The sequence below is a fragment of the Haliotis asinina genome, chromosome 12 (assembly GCF_037392515.1).
Source record: "Haliotis asinina isolate JCU_RB_2024 chromosome 12, JCU_Hal_asi_v2, whole genome shotgun sequence".
Taxonomy (NCBI): Eukaryota; Metazoa; Mollusca; class Gastropoda; order Lepetellida; family Haliotidae; genus Haliotis; species Haliotis asinina.
Window position 1 is genome coordinate 35,229,866 of NC_090291.1, and position 19,748 is coordinate 35,249,613.

The window sequence follows — 19,748 nt, forward strand, 5'->3', positions numbered from 1 at the left end:
CCAGCAGTCTGCGTTTGAATGAAACAGTGTGCGACTGAGTGTCATTGCGTTTGACTGAGTGCGACAGTGTTTGAATGCGTTTGATCAGGTGTGACTGAATGTGACAGAGTTTGATTGAGCGTACCAGTGTTTCACTGCGTTTGATTGTGTGAGAGCGCGTAACAGTGTTTGCGCTTGACTGACTGCGTTTCACTGAGTGTGGCAGTGTGTGACTGCGTTTGATTGAGTGTAACAGTGTTTGACTGTGTTTGATTGAGTGTAACAGTGTTTGATTGTGAGTGGCTGTGTTTGATTGGGTGTGACAGTGATTGACTGTGTTGACTGAGTGTGATAGTGTTTGATTGCGTGTGATCGAGCGTGACAGTGTGTGACTGCGTTTGATTGAGTGTGACAGCGTGTGAAAGTTACTTACCATTTGCAGTGTGAACACCAAGCATCCTAACACCCTCACGCTATAGTTGAACCTGAGTTCTAAGTACTGAAACAGAACAATGAAATGCGTCACCAATCACCAGTCGACAGTAATACATCGATACACATCGGTATATTATACAAGACAAACATATCGTGCAGCGGCCCGTCTTGTTACATTGTCATCGCCATATTCGACCAGCAGAGTTACGCCCCTTACCCATCAATGATCATTGATTCCAGTCCCGAATTCGCCCTGTATCTTGTAGAGCCCTAAATGTGGGTCTACTTCCACTGTTATACGACATGCATTATATACAGGTCAATCAGCTGTACCGTATTTCTAACAGAGTACTAAGGGGCCACAAGAATCCGCGCCTCATCTGTCTGACATTGTAACCACTCAATCCATACTTTAGGATTTGGCAGCAGACATCGGGTACGACTAATCCAAACGTGCATGTATCACTTGGCATATATTCAGCCTCCGAATCCTCCATTCAGCAATATTCCAGTTAAATGGCGGCGGTTTGTAAATAATCGAGTCTGGACCACACAATCCAGGGGTCAACAGCATGAGCATCGATCGACGCAATTGGAAACCGATGACCTGTGTCAAATAAGTCAGCAAGCCTGATCACTCCCGTTAGTCACCGCGTGGGTTACTGAAGACCAATTCTACCCCGGATTGTCATGAGTCCCGAATCCCTTGTCCATTACTGAGATCATTGAGCTCTAAAAGAACATACCGCAAAGGTTTACGAACTTATCCATTATTCGCGCTTATCCATTGATTGACAACCTGTTCTCAATCTAACATTTATATTTTCGGAAATTGTGAAAGAAGGCACGAAAGCGTACGCGTGTTGCAGGAAGGCGTCTGAGTGTCGTGACTCTTACGTCGTCCTTGACCTTCAACAAGAGCGTTCTCTAAAAATTTGGCGCCACTATTATTCACCATGTTGGGTTTTCGTCCAGGTGTGTCGAACTTCTACATTTACATCAGATATTTTCTTGGAGGCCAGACAATAATATGAGGTACTTGAGAAAGTCATCACATTCATTTGATTCATTTCGTCCTACAGTTGTACAGTTAAACTTCCTTACTATAGTATGTATGTCACGCTTCTTTTAGAACTGTACATATAAGTCTATTATGTCCTGCGGTCCTTCATGCTTGGTTGACAGCGATGAGTCTTCACCATTTTCTAAAATACCAATTAAACAGACCAGGTATACAAGATAGCTATCTGTTACAGTTTGTAAGACAAGTCTTAAGGATGCTGTTCTTTATCATCTGCAAACTAAAATTATTACTGGTGACGTAAAGGTAGCCCAGTGGTTTAAACGTTATCTCGCCACCCCCCTGACCGGGTTCGATCCCCTCAAAGGTTCAGTGTGTGGAGCCAGTTTCAAGAACACCCTTGCTCTCATGTGGCTGGAATGTTGCGAAAGATGGCTCAAAGAGACGGTTGTTTGGGTGATATTCCTTTAAATCTGACTGAAGTTTTAGCTCCCGTCAACTCGAGAGATAAAACACTTCTATTGCTTCAGCCTTCTCCCAAACTGCCGGGACTGTTATAGAAACACATTCACGCCTCGGTGATTTCGGTCGCTGTTGTATATTTACGCACGTCCAGAATAGACAAGCTGCTTTGTCTACATTCTACTTCCTCTTCCAGAAATTACTGCTCTATTTCGCTTCATCATTTGCTCGAGCAATCTTTTTTCTTTGGTAGAGTCAAATTTCCCTGGAACAACCACTAACACCGTCCTTCTATTCCGAACTTACATCCCTTCCCCTAAATTTTACCCTTATCTTCCCACTTACGCCTTCAGCCTGAAATCTGAAATACCGTCCATATGTCTAGCTTCGACACAATCATTCTACCTCTTAACGATCCTATCCTTAGACGTTTACCTTCACCCCGGCACGTCTACCCTCAAACCAACAATTCTACCCTCAACCTCAAAATTTCTATCCTCAAAATCAACGATCATACAGCCAAACCCAACACTTCTATCCTTAACCTCAACACTTCTATCCATAACTTCAACACTTCTATCCTTAACTTCAACACTTCTATCCATAACCTCAACACTTCTATCCTCAACTTCAACAATTCTACCCTCAACCTCAACACTTCTATCCATAACTTCAACACTTCTATCCTTAATCTCAACACTTCTATCCATAACCTCAACACTTCTATCCTCAACTTCAACAATTCTACCCTCAACCTCAACACTTCTATCCATAACTTCATCACTTCTATCCTTAATCTCAACACTTCTATCCATAACCTCAACACTTCTATCCTCAACTTCAATAATTCTACCCTCAACCTCAACACTTCTACCCCTAACCTCAACACCCCTACCGTCAAGCCCCCACATACCTTATCCCCACTCGTATACCACAACCTCATCACTTCTACCTCAACCTCCGCAATTCAACTCTCAACCTCAAGACTCATACCGTCAACCCCTTCCCCCACCCTACCACTATGTAGCTTACCCCCACTCGTATACCACAACCTCATCACTTCTACCTCAACCTCATCACTTCTACCCTTAACCTCAACACTTCTATCCAGAACTTCAACACTTCTAAACTTAACCTCAACAGTTCTATTCATAACCTCAACACTTCTACCCTCAACTTCAACAATTCTACCCTCAACCTCAAAATTTCTATCCTCAAAATCAGCAGTCATCATACAGCCAACCCCAACACTTCTATACTTAACAACACTTCTATCCATAACTTCAACACTTCTACCCTTAACCTCAAAACGTATATCCATAACCTCAACACTTCTATCCTCAACCTCAACAATTCTACCCTCACCCTCAACACTTCTACCCCTAACCTCAACACTCCTACCGTCAAGCCCCCTCATACCTTATCCCCACTCGTATACCGCAACCTCATCACTTCTACCTCAACCTCAACAATTCTACCCTCAACCTCAAAATCAACAACCATACCGCCAGCCCCAACACTTCTATCCTCAACCTCAACAACTGCACCCTCAACCTCAACAATTCTACCCTTAACTTAACACTTCTACCCTCAAAACCAACACTCCTACCGTCAACATCACCCCACACGCACCTTACCCCTACCCGTATACCACAACCTCATCACTTCAGTCCTCAGCTCAGTCCCTCAACACTTCAACCTTGAACCTCAACCTTAACACCCTCAACCCCACACTTATACCCCACGCGTGCAACATCACCCAGACTCTTACACCGCGCATTCACACTTCTACCTCCACCCCGTACTGACACCATCACTCGTTCCCTCATAATCTCACCAGCAGTTCCAACCTCACACCGTTAAACGTTCAGGTAGGCGATCATTCTTTGTTTGGTTTTAAAATAGAGTAGCTTTGTGGCTAAAGCGTTGGCCAGTCACACCGAAAAAACATGTTCGATTCCATGACATTGTGTTCATTTGTGAAGCCCATTCGACATGATACGGCGCGGTTCTAAAACCTGTACAGACATATGTACTTAACGTCTAAATCATCATCACATTCCTATTACATCATTGCAACTCAATAAAAGACCTTAAATACCCCATTTACAAATCATGATTGATTTATAATTGTCCCAAGTATCATCTGACAGAGAGATACTAAATAATCTAAACTATAATATTGATTCACATCAGACTGATTCAAACGTCATCGATAAAAGCATTAGCAGTCGTACGGAGAACAGCACTGAAATGCCCCTGGGGACTACGGGTTTGTAAATCAACATTGTAACATCTGGGGCCAGTGTATCCAACCGGCAACAAACAGTAATGAAACCATTGTTCTCCCACCGGTGCAATAAAATAATCCGTGCACAGTTTGTAACAAGTCAGAACACGGTAACCGCCATTTTAATCCATTCTGTGGCAGAACGGTTGCAGATGGCGTCGAATGATTTACTGTCAAAACAGCCGTAGGCAAACAGTATCGGTAAACAATTCGTCGACACACCTGCAAATCTCTATTTGTTTCGAATGATAAATCGAATAATCGAGGTAATGAATAATACTCTTATCTACGGTCATTAACTGCCCATAGCATTTATATAACTCAACTGCACTTTACACAGAGCTCAAGTATGAGGCTCCTCGTAACGAAACACTCCTGCTGAACATTAACGAAACACTACTTTAGCAAATTAGCGAAACACAACCGCTGTTGGGCTGTGAAACCGACACATTTGATTATTAAAACAAACACTGTTTATCCTGTTACAGTTGGTAATGCGGTAAACTATCACCTTTAGCGTTCAACAAAACACTGCTAGGTTTCACAGCGGTAAATGACAAAACAAGCGTTTTTCGTAAATTTGCTCCGTACGATCAGAAACAGCCATGTTTGAAAAAGTACCGCAAGTCACTGGGCAGGTAAACCGAATTTCTTCTGCAACTGTAAAGGAATATACAATGTACCTTTGTAGTAGTACACTTTGAAATGTGTGTCGCCCTAATCGTGATCGGTTACTTCGAAAAGAGTGAGTGAGTTTAGTTTTACGCCGCACCCAGCATTATTCCAACTACATGTATATGGCGGCAATCTGTAAATAAGCGAGTCGGGACCAGACGATTCAGTGATCAACAACATAAGCAAAACTGGGAACCGATGACATGTGTCAACCAATTCAGCGTGCCTGACCACCTGATCCCGTTAGTCACCTCTTACAACAAGCATAGTCGCCTTTTATGGCAAGCATGGGTTGCTGAAGGCCTATTCTACCCCGGGACCTTCACAGGTCCGCCTTGTATGGCAAGCATGGGTTGCTCAAGGCCTATTCTACCCCGGGACCTTCACGGGTCCGCCTTGTATGGCAAGCATGGGTTGCTCAAGGCCTATTCTACCCCGGGACCTTCACGGGTCCGCCTTGTATGGCAAGCATGGGTTGCTCAAGGCCTATTCTACCCCGGGACCTTCACGGGTCCGCCTTGTATGGCAAGCATGGGTTGCTGAAGGCCTATTCTACCCCGGGACCTTCACGGGTCCGCCCTTTATGGCAAGCATGGGTTGCTGAAGGCCTATTCTACCCCGGGACCTTCACGGGTCCGCCTTGTATGGCAAGCATGGGTTGCTCAAGGCCTATTCTACCCCGGGACCTTCACAGGTCCGCCCTTTATGGCAAGCATGGGTTGCTGAAGGCCTATTCTACCCCGGGACCTTCACAGGTCCGCCTTGTATGGCAAGCATGGGTTGCTCAAGGCCTATTCTACCCCGGGACCTTCACGGGTCCGCCTTGTATGGCAAGCATGGGTTGCTGAAGGCCTATTCTACCCCGGGACCTTCACGGGTCCGCCTTGTATGGCAAGCATGGGTTGCTCAAGGCCTATTCTACCCCGGGACCTTCACGGGTCCGCCTTGTATGGCAAGCATGGGTTGCTCAAGGCCTATTCTACCCCGGGACCTTCACGGGTCCGCCCTTTATGGCAAGCATGGGTTGCTGAAGGCCTATTCTACCCCGGGACCTTCACGGGTCCGCCTTGTATGGCAAGCATGGGTTGCTCAAGGCCTATTCTACCCCGGGACCTTCACGGGTCCGCCCTTTATGGCAAGCATGGGTTGCTGAAGGCCTATTCTACCCCGGGACCTTCACAGGTCCGCCTTGTATGACAAGCATGGGTTGCTGAAGGCCTATTCTACCCCGGGACCTTCACGGGTCCGCCTTGTATGGCAAGCATGGGTTGCTCAAGGCCTATTCTACCCCGGGACCTTCACGGGTCCGCCCTTTATGGCAAGCATGGGTTGCTGAAGGCCTATTCTACCCCGGGACCTTCACGGGTCCGCCTTGTATGACAAGCATGGGTTGCTGAAGGCCTATTCTACCCCGGGACCTTCACAGGTCCGCCCTTTATGGCAAGCATGGGTTGCTGAAGGCCTATTCTACCCCGGGACCTTCACGGGTCCGCCTTGTATGGCAAGCATGGGTTGCTGAAGGCCTATTCTACCCCGGGACCTTCACGGGTCCGCCCTTTATGGCAAGCATGGGTTGCTGAAGGTCTATTCTACCCCGGGACCTTCACGGGTCCGCCCTTTATGGCAAGCATGGGTTGCTGAAGGCCTATTCTACCCCGGGACCTTCACGGGTCCGCCCTTTATGGCAACCATGGGTTGCTGAAGGCCTATTCTACCCCGGGACCTTCACGGGTCCGCCTTGTATGGCAAGCATGGGTTGCTGAAGGCCTATTCTACCCCGGAACCTTCACGGGTCACTTAGAAATAACACATATTCTGAACACGTTTCTGGGCTGCTTCTTGCCCTTTCATCACTTGCATTACAGCAGGATTTACAACGTGTGCTGCGATCAGGGTGTTTTCCTGCCCAATGCTTGGCGCGTAGAAAAATTGAATTAGTACAAGCTTTCAATTCACTGTATACATTTTCCTATGTTGTTTCTAATGATAATACTTCCTTCTGTTTTCATAAACGGTTTCCAATCAATGTATATATCCTTGTCGCCATATAATCATTCTATACTTACAAGTTTTTAACATAGACTATCACTTGATCTCTTTGAACCCTGTTCATCTCATTTAACATACAGCTTTATTTCCTTGATCTCTGTGCATCTCCGTCTTTAATCCCGTCATACTGGCCTCCTGTACGCACTAGATATTGCGTTTGTAAATTGAGTTTTGTCATTTCCCTGATGAAGGTGTAAGAAGCAGCTCAGAATCGTCGTGTTGTAAATAATAAAGAAGTCGTAAATCCATACCATACCACTGAGTGAGTGAGTGAGTGAGTGAGTTGGGTTTTACGCCGCTTTTAGGAATATTCAGGCAATATCACGGCGGCGACGCCAGAAATGGGCTTCACCAGTTAAGATCAGAATATGTATCAAGTTATAGGCCTCTAGCTGTTGCAGCCACCCATGCATCGGTTCTTTGATTGCACAGAATTTATTTTTTACGCAGTTTGAGACAACATTATTCAATAAAAGGTAAATTCTGCATAAATACTGTTTAAAATAAATCCCAAAAAGGACGGGCTCTGACTGGTGAAAATGATGACTGCGGGCATATTAAGTAAAGTGTTCTTAACTTCCTTGGAATATGAATTTCAATGTATATTCATTCAATGTATAATGTAATTCCATTGAGTTGATTTAGAAACAAGAAGGTCAAACCCATTAAGACACACACACACACACACACACACACATATATATACACACATGTATGTGTGTGTGTGAGTGTGTGCGTGCGTGTGCGTATCCAACGGTAAGCGTATCCAGTTATCACAAACACACGCAAAACCGAGTCAATCGTTCGCCTGAAAACAAAACGAGAAGCCCCTCAGTTGTGCGTCGCTTGTAAATGTCCATACCTTATAAGAGTCCCATGTGCTGAAGTAGTTCCTGTTTGAATTATGACGGATGTTATGCATTCTCCTCGCCCATGGATATCATTAATTCACAATATAGAAAGAAAGCCAAAATAGTTTTTAAAGAAAAATATATAATATGTTTACGTTTAATGACGTGTAGCCACAAATGGATTATCTTACACCTTTAAATCATGCCTGCCCCCACCCCCCGCCCCCCCCAAGAAAGTGTTAACACGACGACACTCTAGACATAAATTATGAATATTTAGCTCATATTCCTTCGAATTATCCCCCACCAACCGAAATTAATCAAATGTTGTCATCCCATGAATTACTAGCGTTGTCTAGTTGTTAGTGCTTTTCTTATCCCCCGCGACAGTGACTGCATTGTCTGCTTTCAGCTCCACCAATAGTAATATGTTAATCTATGTAAATGTATTGTTATAACATTCCAGTCGTGTTGTGTTGGAGAATAGTTTTTTCTTTCATTACCTCGCGTCAGTGGAGGATTCTGGAGCTACAAAAATTATGTGGTCTCTTCATGAGCATAACCTCGCCATATAACTAAATTCACTCACTCACATACAAACTTTTCAGTGTATTTCTTTATCGGCCACATCTACACATAAGCTGCGTATCTGCGTAAATTACGCAAATATTTATGTCAGACTCAATTCTTATTAACACTGTTGCGTACAAGCACGCCTGATTTTTCGTAAATGCTCAATAGATTCTTACATGCATACGCATAAAAAAGATGAAATATTGAGAGGTTCAATTTGAGCACATGAACTTTGCAACTTGCAGTTTTTTCCGATCGTTTCTCATACTACAGATCAAATATGAATAATAATCACGTAAACCATCATCTATTTTTTATGTTTGCAATTAATGGAAAATGCTAAAATATCAAATTCAATTTGAGTGATGTGGTTAAAAGGTCTTTGGTTATTCAAAGGAAAACTCGGACACCCAATTGAGATGAACACAAGCGAGTACATTAAGCAAAATGTTATCTGTAGGGTGTGCTGCCAAAACGTCTACATGACAAAACATCCGACTAGTCAGGCGTAATTACGCTCTATACCAAGTTGAGTGAGTGAGTTTAGTTTTACGCCGCTCTCAGCAATATCCCAGCTATATGGCGGCGGTCTGTAAATAATCGAGTCGGGACCAGACAATCCAGTGATCAATAACATGGACATCGATCTGCGCAATTGGGAACGGATGACATGTGCCAACCAAGTCAGCGAGCCTGACCACCTGATCCCGTTAGTCGCCTCTTACGACAAGCTGAGTCGCCTTTCACAGCAAGCATGGGTTGTTGAAGACCTATTCTACCCCGGGCCTTCACGGGTCAGACCAGGTTGAATAAAAGTACAAGAGGTAATAGCTGACTTTTGTGGAAGTTTTGGCATGTAGAAGTTTTGGAAGATAATGCTTTGTTTTCGTAGAAACTGTACGGGTTTTTTAACCCGACCACATGTAAACGTGTATGACTTCGATATAGCAGTGGTTAACTGAATTCGCAACTAACCGTAAATCGTTTTAATTTCATGTTAGTGAGTTTCGATGGCTTCTTGTGAACATCTGATAGGGGTAGCTAGTACTGATTCACAGACTAATTCTGATATATAGTCGGAATAGTATGGACGCATTTCTAATGACTTTTGTTTCGTTGATATATATGTCTCTAACACGTATGGGTGTTTTGCAAACGTCAACCGACACTATTTAGAGTATATATCAGGCGTTGTTACCGAATGAATATACAATACAAAGTAGTCACCAATTAAAAAGTAGTCACTGTCAAATGTAAAATCTTGAATTAATTTTTTTCAGAAAAATACAGATTCTAGTACTTTTACTAGGTGGGGTTTCTGTTGGTTAGTAGGCTGAAAGATCGGGTTCGAATATGTACTTTACTGAGAATGTCCGTATGTTGCACAGGCGGTCAAGGAATTTTGAAGATCAAGGTCACCCAGTGCCCAGAGCCACAAAGCGTTCGTAACGTTACGACCTGTCGTAACTCTATAGTTTATCTTAGGTTTACGGATGTAGTTGAGCTGCGGAAGTTTTGTGGATCAGCACCCTGGATCCCGATCCACAAAGTGTTCGTAACGTTACGACCTGTCGTAACTCTATAGTTTATCATAGACTTACGAACGTCGAATGTCTGGATCCAGCAACGCTGTTACACACGCATGGTTTAGGGTGATTGTTTGTAACACTGTCACGTACATATATTTACAACGTAGTCACACCTGCCAGCATGTTTCGCAACACTGATACACTATTATACATATGTCTTAGCGATGCTGTCTGGTTCAGTTGCTATGCTATGCACTCAATCAAGGATGAAATGTGACGGAAGAGATTTAATAGCTACCTGCATGCAATTAGACGGCGGCAAATCGGCTGTTTTATCAAGACCATGTTATTGTAATTTGAAACCTCTGATTGATAGTCAGTGTACAATTATAGCTCAGTTCCGTCACTCAGAATACCCGCATAGTTGACAAAGCTCATCCGTGCGGTTAGGTACTGCCAGTTGTCGGGTATTTATCAGGATCATCCTCTATTCTAACCTACGTGCTGTGGGCATCAATCGGACTCTCCACTACAGTCGATAGTTTTTCTTTCCCTCGTTTTAAGCTGGTGATGTTTTTTAACAAAGGTTTGCCTTTTGAAAACCCAGTTCAACCGGGATTGTATGTGTTTGTGTGCTCGACACCTGTACGCCCCCCAGACGCTGGGGCAGGTCAGGGGGTATGTAACAATTACAGCTGAACAAAGACATGTTGACATATACTCTGGTATACTCGGGGCACATGACCTTGCTGGTACGCGTAGTTGTCGCTGTCGCTCGTCTCGTCGACGATTCAATTCTTTAACTGTTGATTAACATCCTCAGTCATGATATTATAAGTTATATGCTTCTCTCGAGGGTAATACGGTGTGATGTACACCTGTTTGTAGCAGTGTCAACCGAGCCGGTAAGCGAGTGATAACACTGTAATACAAAGATTGGTACATCAGACCTTATTACCCGCGGGAGGAGTTTGCAACGAAATTACCTTACCGCCATGTTAAATGTACAAAAGACCTTTTTATTATATTTTTACGATTGTCAGCGATGCACCTACGGAGGAGAGTTTGGCGGTTACCGTGGCAGCGGGTAATATTTTCTCCAGAAGTCACTCTCTTGGGATGGGGGACACGGAAACTTGGCAAAGTGTCACTGACCAATGAAAATAAAACATTTTATATGAAGGTGAGATAAAGGTATACACTTGCTAAACCTGATGGCAATTGTGATATACCGTATATCGTGATGGCGACCCCGATATTATTTGTATATCATGCACTGGCTTGAGGGACTTGTATGACACCATTTTTAAGTACAAAGTGGACTTTTAGGAAATAAACGGATATTCTGTTATTTGACCTAAGGCAAGCGAGGCACTATATTTATTACCCCTGATAAATTCGTCTTTATCAGAGGAAATACCAAAATGGTTAACAGATCAAGCTGTAACAGATTGGAAAATTGGATGCGCTTGAATATTGACGGTAGGTCGAACATGAGTAATGTCGATATTTTTGTTCAAACGTATATATAACATTTTTCTGCCTTTGTGTATGCTACCACAACACCACGTCGTTGTTAAATTCCTTGACTCTGGCAGTCTAAACACATAGTTGTGGACATTTTATATACTCCCAGAACCAAAGAGGGGATGCACACCCCTGCACCTCACCCCTCCCCTTCTGAATGCGCCTATGTAACCCCATCTGCATTATTTCGAGTTCAAGGGCTAACTAGTCAGCTGTCAAAACAGCCTGTGTGTTGTCTGCCTATTGTATATACCTAAGTTGTCATTTTGAAGCAGTTCTGTGCAACAATGATTGTGAAAAGGTATGATGTCAAAACCCGTGGGGATCCTGGTTAGAACTGATCTTAATCAGCCCATGTTGGTCAGAAGAGGCGACTCACCAGTTCGTTGACAAATGTAATCCCTGTTGCATAGATCTATGCTCATGCTGGTGATCAGTGGATTGTGTAAATTCGATTAATAATTGTTACAATATTACTGAGTGCGGCGTAAAAATGAACTCACTCACTATCATGTCACATCCATGCACATATGAATAAAACGGGTTCGATTCCCCACATTGGTATAATGTGTGAAGCCCATGTCTGGTGTCCCCCGCCCTGATATTTGCTGGAATATTGCTTAAAGCGGCGAAAAATCAAACTCACTCAATTAAGTATAAAAGCTGAATGATTCGGTATTATTAACCTAAAATGAATGCTGAAAATAAGTGAACGTAATTCTGAAAACAATAACAATGTCTAAAACTTCACTTAAAGAGCTGCACTGGCATAAAAGGTCATGTTTAAGTCTCTAATGTCAACAGAAGAAGGAATTGCGCAAGACCGAAACACCAAAAAATGAAAAAATAATGTATCTTGGCATAAATCTGTTAAAGTTTTACACTGACGGTTCAAATATATAAAGATCTAAGATGGGATTATGCTACCTGTCCGCTGACAAAATGATTATGAAATAACTGTTTGAAACTAACGTCGGCGACCACGGGTGTCTGACGTCAGCAGGTTATTCGCTGCTGCGAGATATGTGAGAGAGAACGTCAACACCGAACGCAGAAGCTGTTTAACGGCTCACCCAGCTATATACAGAGATTATTACTCTAGCAAGTGTGTCAAACGACTAATACCAAACGAGCGTGAAACCTTGTAGTGTTTCGTATAAGCCGTATGACACACTTGCTGGAGTGTAATGGTATCTTTATTACCCATTATATTCATGACATTTGTGCCGTAAAACACGGTATTTTACAAGCAAGCGTGACGGCCCTGTTAACTGACATCGCGTTCCATAGTTTGATGACGTCACAGACGACGACATACAGAAACACTGTTGCAAGGCAAAAGTGAGTAAGTGAATATTGCTTAATATCTTACCTCACACATAAATGTCGTTTTCTGACTCGCTCAGCGATCTTCTATTATTTTCAATGTACCCTACTTACAAACGAGGTACATTTCAATGTACCCCGCTGTCAATGGCAACTCATTCGGAACTTCGTGGTAGTACTTATCTATCTCGAATAACACTGAATCACGCATGTTGTGCGGAAATTACCGATGTTTTGCGAATGCAAATCGATGAAAGGGAGCTCTAAATCTGCTTTTCTTGTGTCGTCTGCAATATCTTATTTGAATGCTATGAAGGGGAATTACACCTCGGTGACTTACAGCAAGACGCAAGATTCGAATCGTTTGATTCACACCGGTTGGATGAAGTGTACCATCCGATTTCCGTGCTTGAAACAGTTCAAAATTAACACTGAGGTGTTCGTAAAATAAATACATTGTTCACTGGTCCCTCGGGGCCCATGCACTGATGTACGCTTCGGACTCAGGGAACATAAACAAACATAGAGGGTACATCAACCCCTCGTGACCAGTGAACAACTTCTAATTGCCGCATCAGCAGTCTACATGAGTACAAATTGTGACCACTCATTGCCACGCTCAGTTCGGTTCTTACGTCAAAGAAAGGATACCGAGAATCTATATATCCTGTTGCTAGGGTTCCCTCATAGTAACGTCGTCTTTACCAAGGGCATAATATCTAGACTGAAGATCAGGAAATAAGTTAGAAACATTGGCAGCATCTCTTACAAATTGTAGCGAGTTTAGAGTTACGCTCCTTTTAGCAGTACCCATGTGGGGAATCGAACCCAGGTCTTGGGCGTGACGAGAGAACACTGTCACCATTAGGGCACATCACCGTATTCCTCAAAATTATAGATCAGTCTGAGCGGTAAATATACTACCCATCAAAAGTTTAGACTCACTAGTGTCTATGTAGTCACTTACTTCAGTCAACCGTTACGAATTAAATTTTGTAAAATATCCTATACCAATTCCTAACGCTGGAAATGGTAATGTCATAGGTTCAATAAATTACGAAACACGAAAAAATGATGATAATTCTTGAGAAAACTTTACGCATATTTCTCTGCACGCACAAGTGTCGGATAAACGAGAGCTGACTGTACAAGATTTCTCCAGTCATGCTTTTCAGCGATTTAATGCATGATCCTAATGTTGGTTCCCCAAAGTTAGTTCACCTTCGACATAACCATACGTCGAATCAAATTGCTGAAAAGAATGACTGGAGAAACTAACATAGCACAGAGTGAGTGCTTTAAGTGAGTTCAACTTTTGATGGGTAGTATTTATGCCTCATATCCCGAGGATGGGTGAAATGTGGTCTTTTTGGTGAATAATAAAAAGTGGCACTTTTTCATGGCTATTTCAGTAATAAACGAACAGGGGGTTCCTTGTTAAATGACATTGCAATTTGCAGAGAGTACGTGATGCATGGTTTGACATTTTGCCACAACCATTTATTGAAAACATTCCAAGTCCCAAGTTGTCCGTGGAATTTATGCATGAAGAAGGTGTACAGTAGATATGGGGCAAGGACATCCTGAACGCACAATCCAGAAGTATATACGTACAGGATATTTACCAAGTTGTATTGCGGGGGGAATCTTTGGAATGTCCCAAAGTTGGCATCCTATATTAAGGACATTTCACTGAAATCGCTGAGGCTGGGAAGATACTGATCGATATTTTATGGAGGGTGCTTTACGCCACTTAATATTTCTGTAACTGTTACATAAATCCAGAACTGTCTGTTTAATAGGGGAGAGATATTTGGGTGTTTCATAGATGGTGGTGAATCAGGCCGAGTGAGTTTACATCCCCGTGCAGTCGAAACGGCAACTTGGTGTTGAAGTTAGCTTAGTGGATTAAGTGTTGTATTGCGGGGGAATCTTTGGAATGTCCCAAAGTTGGCATCGTATATTAAGGACATTTCACTGAAATCGCTTTGATGGTGAGATGCTCAGACACCACGATCTGATGATATTCCAAGTTCAATAAATCAGTACCGATAAGAATCAACTGAGCTATTGACTGAAGACCATTTACGTCCTTTTCATTGTTTCACTATCCTCAGGATAGAAGGGGCGGTGGGGTAGCCTAGTGGTTAAAGAGTTCGCTCGTCACGCCGAAGACCGAGGTTCGAGTCCCCACATGGATACAGTTCGTTTCTGGTGTCCTCAATCGGTGATATTGGTGGAACATATCTAAAAGCGGCGCAATCCTCATCTCGCTCAGTCGCTCTATCACTTGCATACAATAAATAGGATAGACAGTTCAGGTAGGAAAGATATTTACAGCTGTTTGGAAATGGCAAAAATGAAGAAAAGAATAAAGGGGTGTTCGGTATGGTGATCATATGGGTGTCATGGTTTAGCTCGGGCCCCAGTTCCACACTAAGTGAGCTTCATTATACGCCGATTTTCGCAATACAACGTATTCTATCAATATCACAGAGGAAGGCTTCACGTATCGTACCCACAATTGCACAGAGCAAATCATAACTCTACTGTAGCTACACGCCTAAGTGTGTTACGGCCACCTTAAGGCCAAGCGCGCTTTGCTGGACGCGGAAACTTACGACGGTAACGCTACGATCGCCTTATGCAAGAGCGCACTGGGTCTAGATTTTCGAAGCTCTCTTAGCGCTAAGATAGTCGTAAGTTAATGTCATTTACAACTGTCTTAATGGTAAGAGAGCTTCGAACATCTAGGCCCTGCATCTTAAGTTGCATTGCTTTGGCGTCCGTTTTCAACCTAGTAACGTATGGATAATGTTTGGAATTTTGGGGTCTAGTTTATTCTTTCTTTTCCCTAAGACTATATTTATCGCACGTCCAGTCTGAATCAATATGGTAAACAACGCGGGGTGCAGTCTCAGTTGTTCAGCTGATCTCTCAGCTGAACAGCCAATTGTTGTTCGTTCTTATATAAGATCAAACAATGCACACCTTACAAGTGATAGGTGTGTTCCCTTAAACCGAAATGAAAGAGCATCACCACAGTTGAATACCGTTAAATGCAGGGTGACCTCATAGTAACGACGTACTTGCAACTTACCGCAACTGCGATTTTGTTGAAGCGACACTCCCCAAGAGTAAAATCAGCGATGCGATAAACTGTACCTGATTAATGGAACAGGTATGTCCCTAAAACCTGACCCTGAACACCAGTTCAGGTATACGGAAGAGTAAATTAAACTCTAACTATTGACGTATAATGAAGAACACATTATACTAAACGTGGTATTCAAGTATACCGAAGAGCTCATTAAACTATACTGTCCTTTTTTTCATATGCCAACTGAAAATATCAGAAGACGTTATATCCAAAATATGAACCGTACCTTCGTTTATTCGCACTCAAATGCTCAAAAGAAAAGGAAATAGAGAATAAATAGATAAAAAACAAAACAAATTAATTTAAACTGATATCTTTTCCGATTAATATACAACTTCTCGTGGTATCACCGACATCTTACTTTTGAAAATTAATACATTTGCTATATATATTTGTCCCAAATTTACAACACTTCAAACAACGGTCAAAAGCTCATTTAAATCAATTAGGTACATTCCAAAATGGATTTAGAGCATAAACGCCAACAAGATACATTCAAAACTAAACAAGTTCAGGACTGAACAAATCCTAAACGGAACACAAGTTAATGTATTCTATGTGAACACGTTTCACACAGTCTAAGGACCACCTACACTGCGCCCCTAAACGTAGACGTGTTCAGAATGTCGACACGTTTAGAAGACATGGACTGTATGTGCTAAGGCAAAACGTCCTTGCAAGAAAGTTTCATTCAAGTCCTCACTTCACAAATACTTATCATATTTACACGGAGACAATGTCTCAGTTTCACACAAACCAATAACCTTGAAATTACACCGGAAATTAAAAATGGGCCGGTTGGGCAAGGGGAAGGGGACGACGGATTCACTCTCTCCTCATGTACAGATCAAGTCCACGTTATGTTCTCGTTGTAACGTTTATTCAATCAGTGTTTGCATTCAATTTCAAAGCACCCCAGGCGAACCCCTACTGCGCACCGGACAACTAATATTCATAGTAACTCATTTCCGACGAACGTCGGTTGACCAAAGTATTGATAAGAATTGATCTTCAGTAACCCATGCTTGTCGTAAGAGGCGACTAAAGGGATCAGTGGGTCAGGTTCGTTCACCCGGCTGACACATGTCATGTCATCGTATCCCAGCTGCGTAGATCGATGCTCATGCTGTTGATCACTGGATTGGCTAGTCCATACTCAGTTATTTACAGAACGCCGTCATATAGCTGGAATGCTGCTGAGTCCAGAGTTAACCTACCAATCAAACTTTCTGAACACCTGTTAATGTCACATAGTTACGTGATACTGTGGTACACACTGTGCTTCTTCATCCGGCAGCCATGTTGTATTATGCCTGTTAACTCACGTATGGATTTTGTTTTGCATACTATCTTAAATAATTCGTGATTAACATGGGTTAATAAGACTGAATCCAGACATCGCCGTTTGTCAGAAATGTAACCTGATGTTGACTTGGGTCTCCCAAATTTTAATAATCGAATGCACATAGAATGATAAATCATGATACCAAAGGAACAGATCGATGATAATATTTTCCCTGGGGAATATCATTGCTCTAACAACGCTCTAATTCCAGCTTAGTTATTTCAGAAGCGTATGACGAGAACAGTCAGTATTACAATATCCAACCTGTGAGCTCTGTGATTTTTTTTTTATTTTACAGGTAAAACTAAGAGATATTTGCTTGTTTAACCGCCGCACTAAGCAATATTCCAATTAAACTGCGGCGGTTTGCGAATAGAAGAGTCCAAGTGTACTTGGCAATCCAGAGATTTATAACATAAGAATTAATCCATGCAAATGGGATACGATGACTTGTGTCAACCATGTCAGCGAGTCTGGCCAACTGATCCCGTTAGTTGGTTTTTACGTCAAGCATGGGTTGCTGAAGACAAACTGTAACCGGGGTCTTCAAGGGTACTACATAACTGTGAATACTTTAGTCCGGGTAAGATCCCAGCGGGATTAGATCTCTCCTCACCAGTGTGCGAAACAGTTTCCAAATTTTACTAGTCAGTCGGACCAGCAATGCCTGAAAGTTACTACCGAAATTTTGAATGTGGAAATGGCTTTCATCATTAAGCTGCTAATATGATGAGCATTTTTATCAAGCCATAATCTTACATGATTTAAAAGTGTATAATTATATATAACTTAATGAGTCGGAGAGAGTGATATACTAGTATTTACAAAATGACCCTATGAAAATTCTCCAGCCAGTCGAATCAGTGACTTAAGATTTACTGGTCCGACCGGATATTTACTAGCCATGCTAGCGGGCCAGCAGCTATTTTGCGTACTGCTTCCGCCTCATGCAAGGCACGATGAACCGGAGTGAAGATTTTAATGAGACTCCAGAATTCTATATTTTCTTTGATAAAACAGTGTGACTGTTTTATCCGAAAGGAAACCCAGCCAAACGAAATATAATGTCCACGCCGAGTTGTGTTTGAAGTGGTCCTCAGAATTACGTCCGGACACGACATCACCTCAAACCAAAATTATGTTATCAGCGAGAAAAAAAAAAGAATTTATTTAAACTGATTTTACTTGTTACTATGACATTTCACAGCTCGATCTCATAGCAGCCGTAATCATTGACTTGTCTTCATTGACATCAGCATTTTATAACAGATATCTTCTTCGTTTAAGCGTACAGAATATATGCGGAGCGATGCGAGGCTAGTGAGTGAGTGAGTTTTAGCTTTAAGCCGCTTTTAGCAATATTCCAGCAATATCACGGACACCAGAAAATGGGCTTCACACATTGTACCCATGTGGGGAATAGATCCCGTGTCTTCGGCGTGACGAGCGAACGCTTTAACCACTAGGCTACCCCACCGCCCCATGATGCCATGTTAGGAGCGCACGTTGTTGACAGTGAAATTGTGCACTATCACTACTCCTTCTCTGACCTTGGTGTAAGCAGAGATTGGAATAAATCGTAGGCTTCTAAATGGGGTCGCCGAGTTTTTCCCGAATACCATCTGGTCAACAAGTTTACCAGAACATTTTTTGAGATAAAACATTGAACATTTGCTCAAGAAAAACAAAATATTTTTAACTACCGTAAAAATGCGACACTGATGTTTTTTTTGACATTTTCGTGATCTGACTTTCATCCTCGTGATCAGATCGGGACGGTGGGGTAGCCCAGTGGTTAAAACATTCGTTCGTCATGCGGAAGACCCGGGTTCGTTTCACCGCATGGGTACAATGAGTGAAGGCCACTTCTGGAGTCGCCCACCGCGATATTGGTGGACTATTGCTACAGGCGGTGCAAAAGTAAAGTTACTCACTCACTCGTGATTAGAAAACAGTCAAAACAGGATAGCAGTGCTGCTAAAAAAAAACGTTCACCATTAACCGATCGTCGGTAAGAGCCCTACAGTCGGATATTATACGGAAACCCACGTGACCGACCTAGATCCCACCATAAACCGTGTCATATCAGTACATGTACACCCACCTTGGCGTTCATTACGTAGCATTCAGTTAGTGCCGGATCAACAATTTAACGTTGTAACAAATCCCCGCATGAAATATATTTCAAAAGTCAATAGTTTCCTTAAATAGACCTGACGTGGTTCTGCCGTACTCTGAATGTGATCGTGAGGTAGCTCTCAAAACATTACGTACTACCGTGAGCTATAGAATACGATGCTACCCTTAATGTCGTTTCACATTGTGGGTGCACGTTGGCCTTGAACCTTGCCCTCTCTCGGGAATTACATTGAATCCATTATCTATGCATGTTCCCGTCAGTGCGGAGGGAACGCAGTATTTGCCAACGGTATACATTCAAATACAATTGGTTTTATTGAAGTCGTTTAATGTATATTTACATTATTAAAAGCGTATAGAACTCCACGACTTGAGAGGACTAGATAG

The 19,748-nt window shown here is 42.6% G+C and overlaps 1 protein-coding gene across 1 annotated transcript in view; it reads right to left on the minus strand.

Annotated features, from left to right (window-relative positions):
- LOC137258227 (sodium-coupled monocarboxylate transporter 1-like) overlaps positions 1–19,748 on the minus strand; it is a 42,135-nt gene that overhangs the window by 19,996 nt on the left and 2,391 nt on the right. The window contains exon 2 of the mRNA XM_067795817.1: positions 413–478. Coding sequence (XP_067651918.1) covers positions 413–478 — 66 coding nt within the window. The remainder of the gene's footprint in view (positions 1–412; positions 479–19,748) is intronic.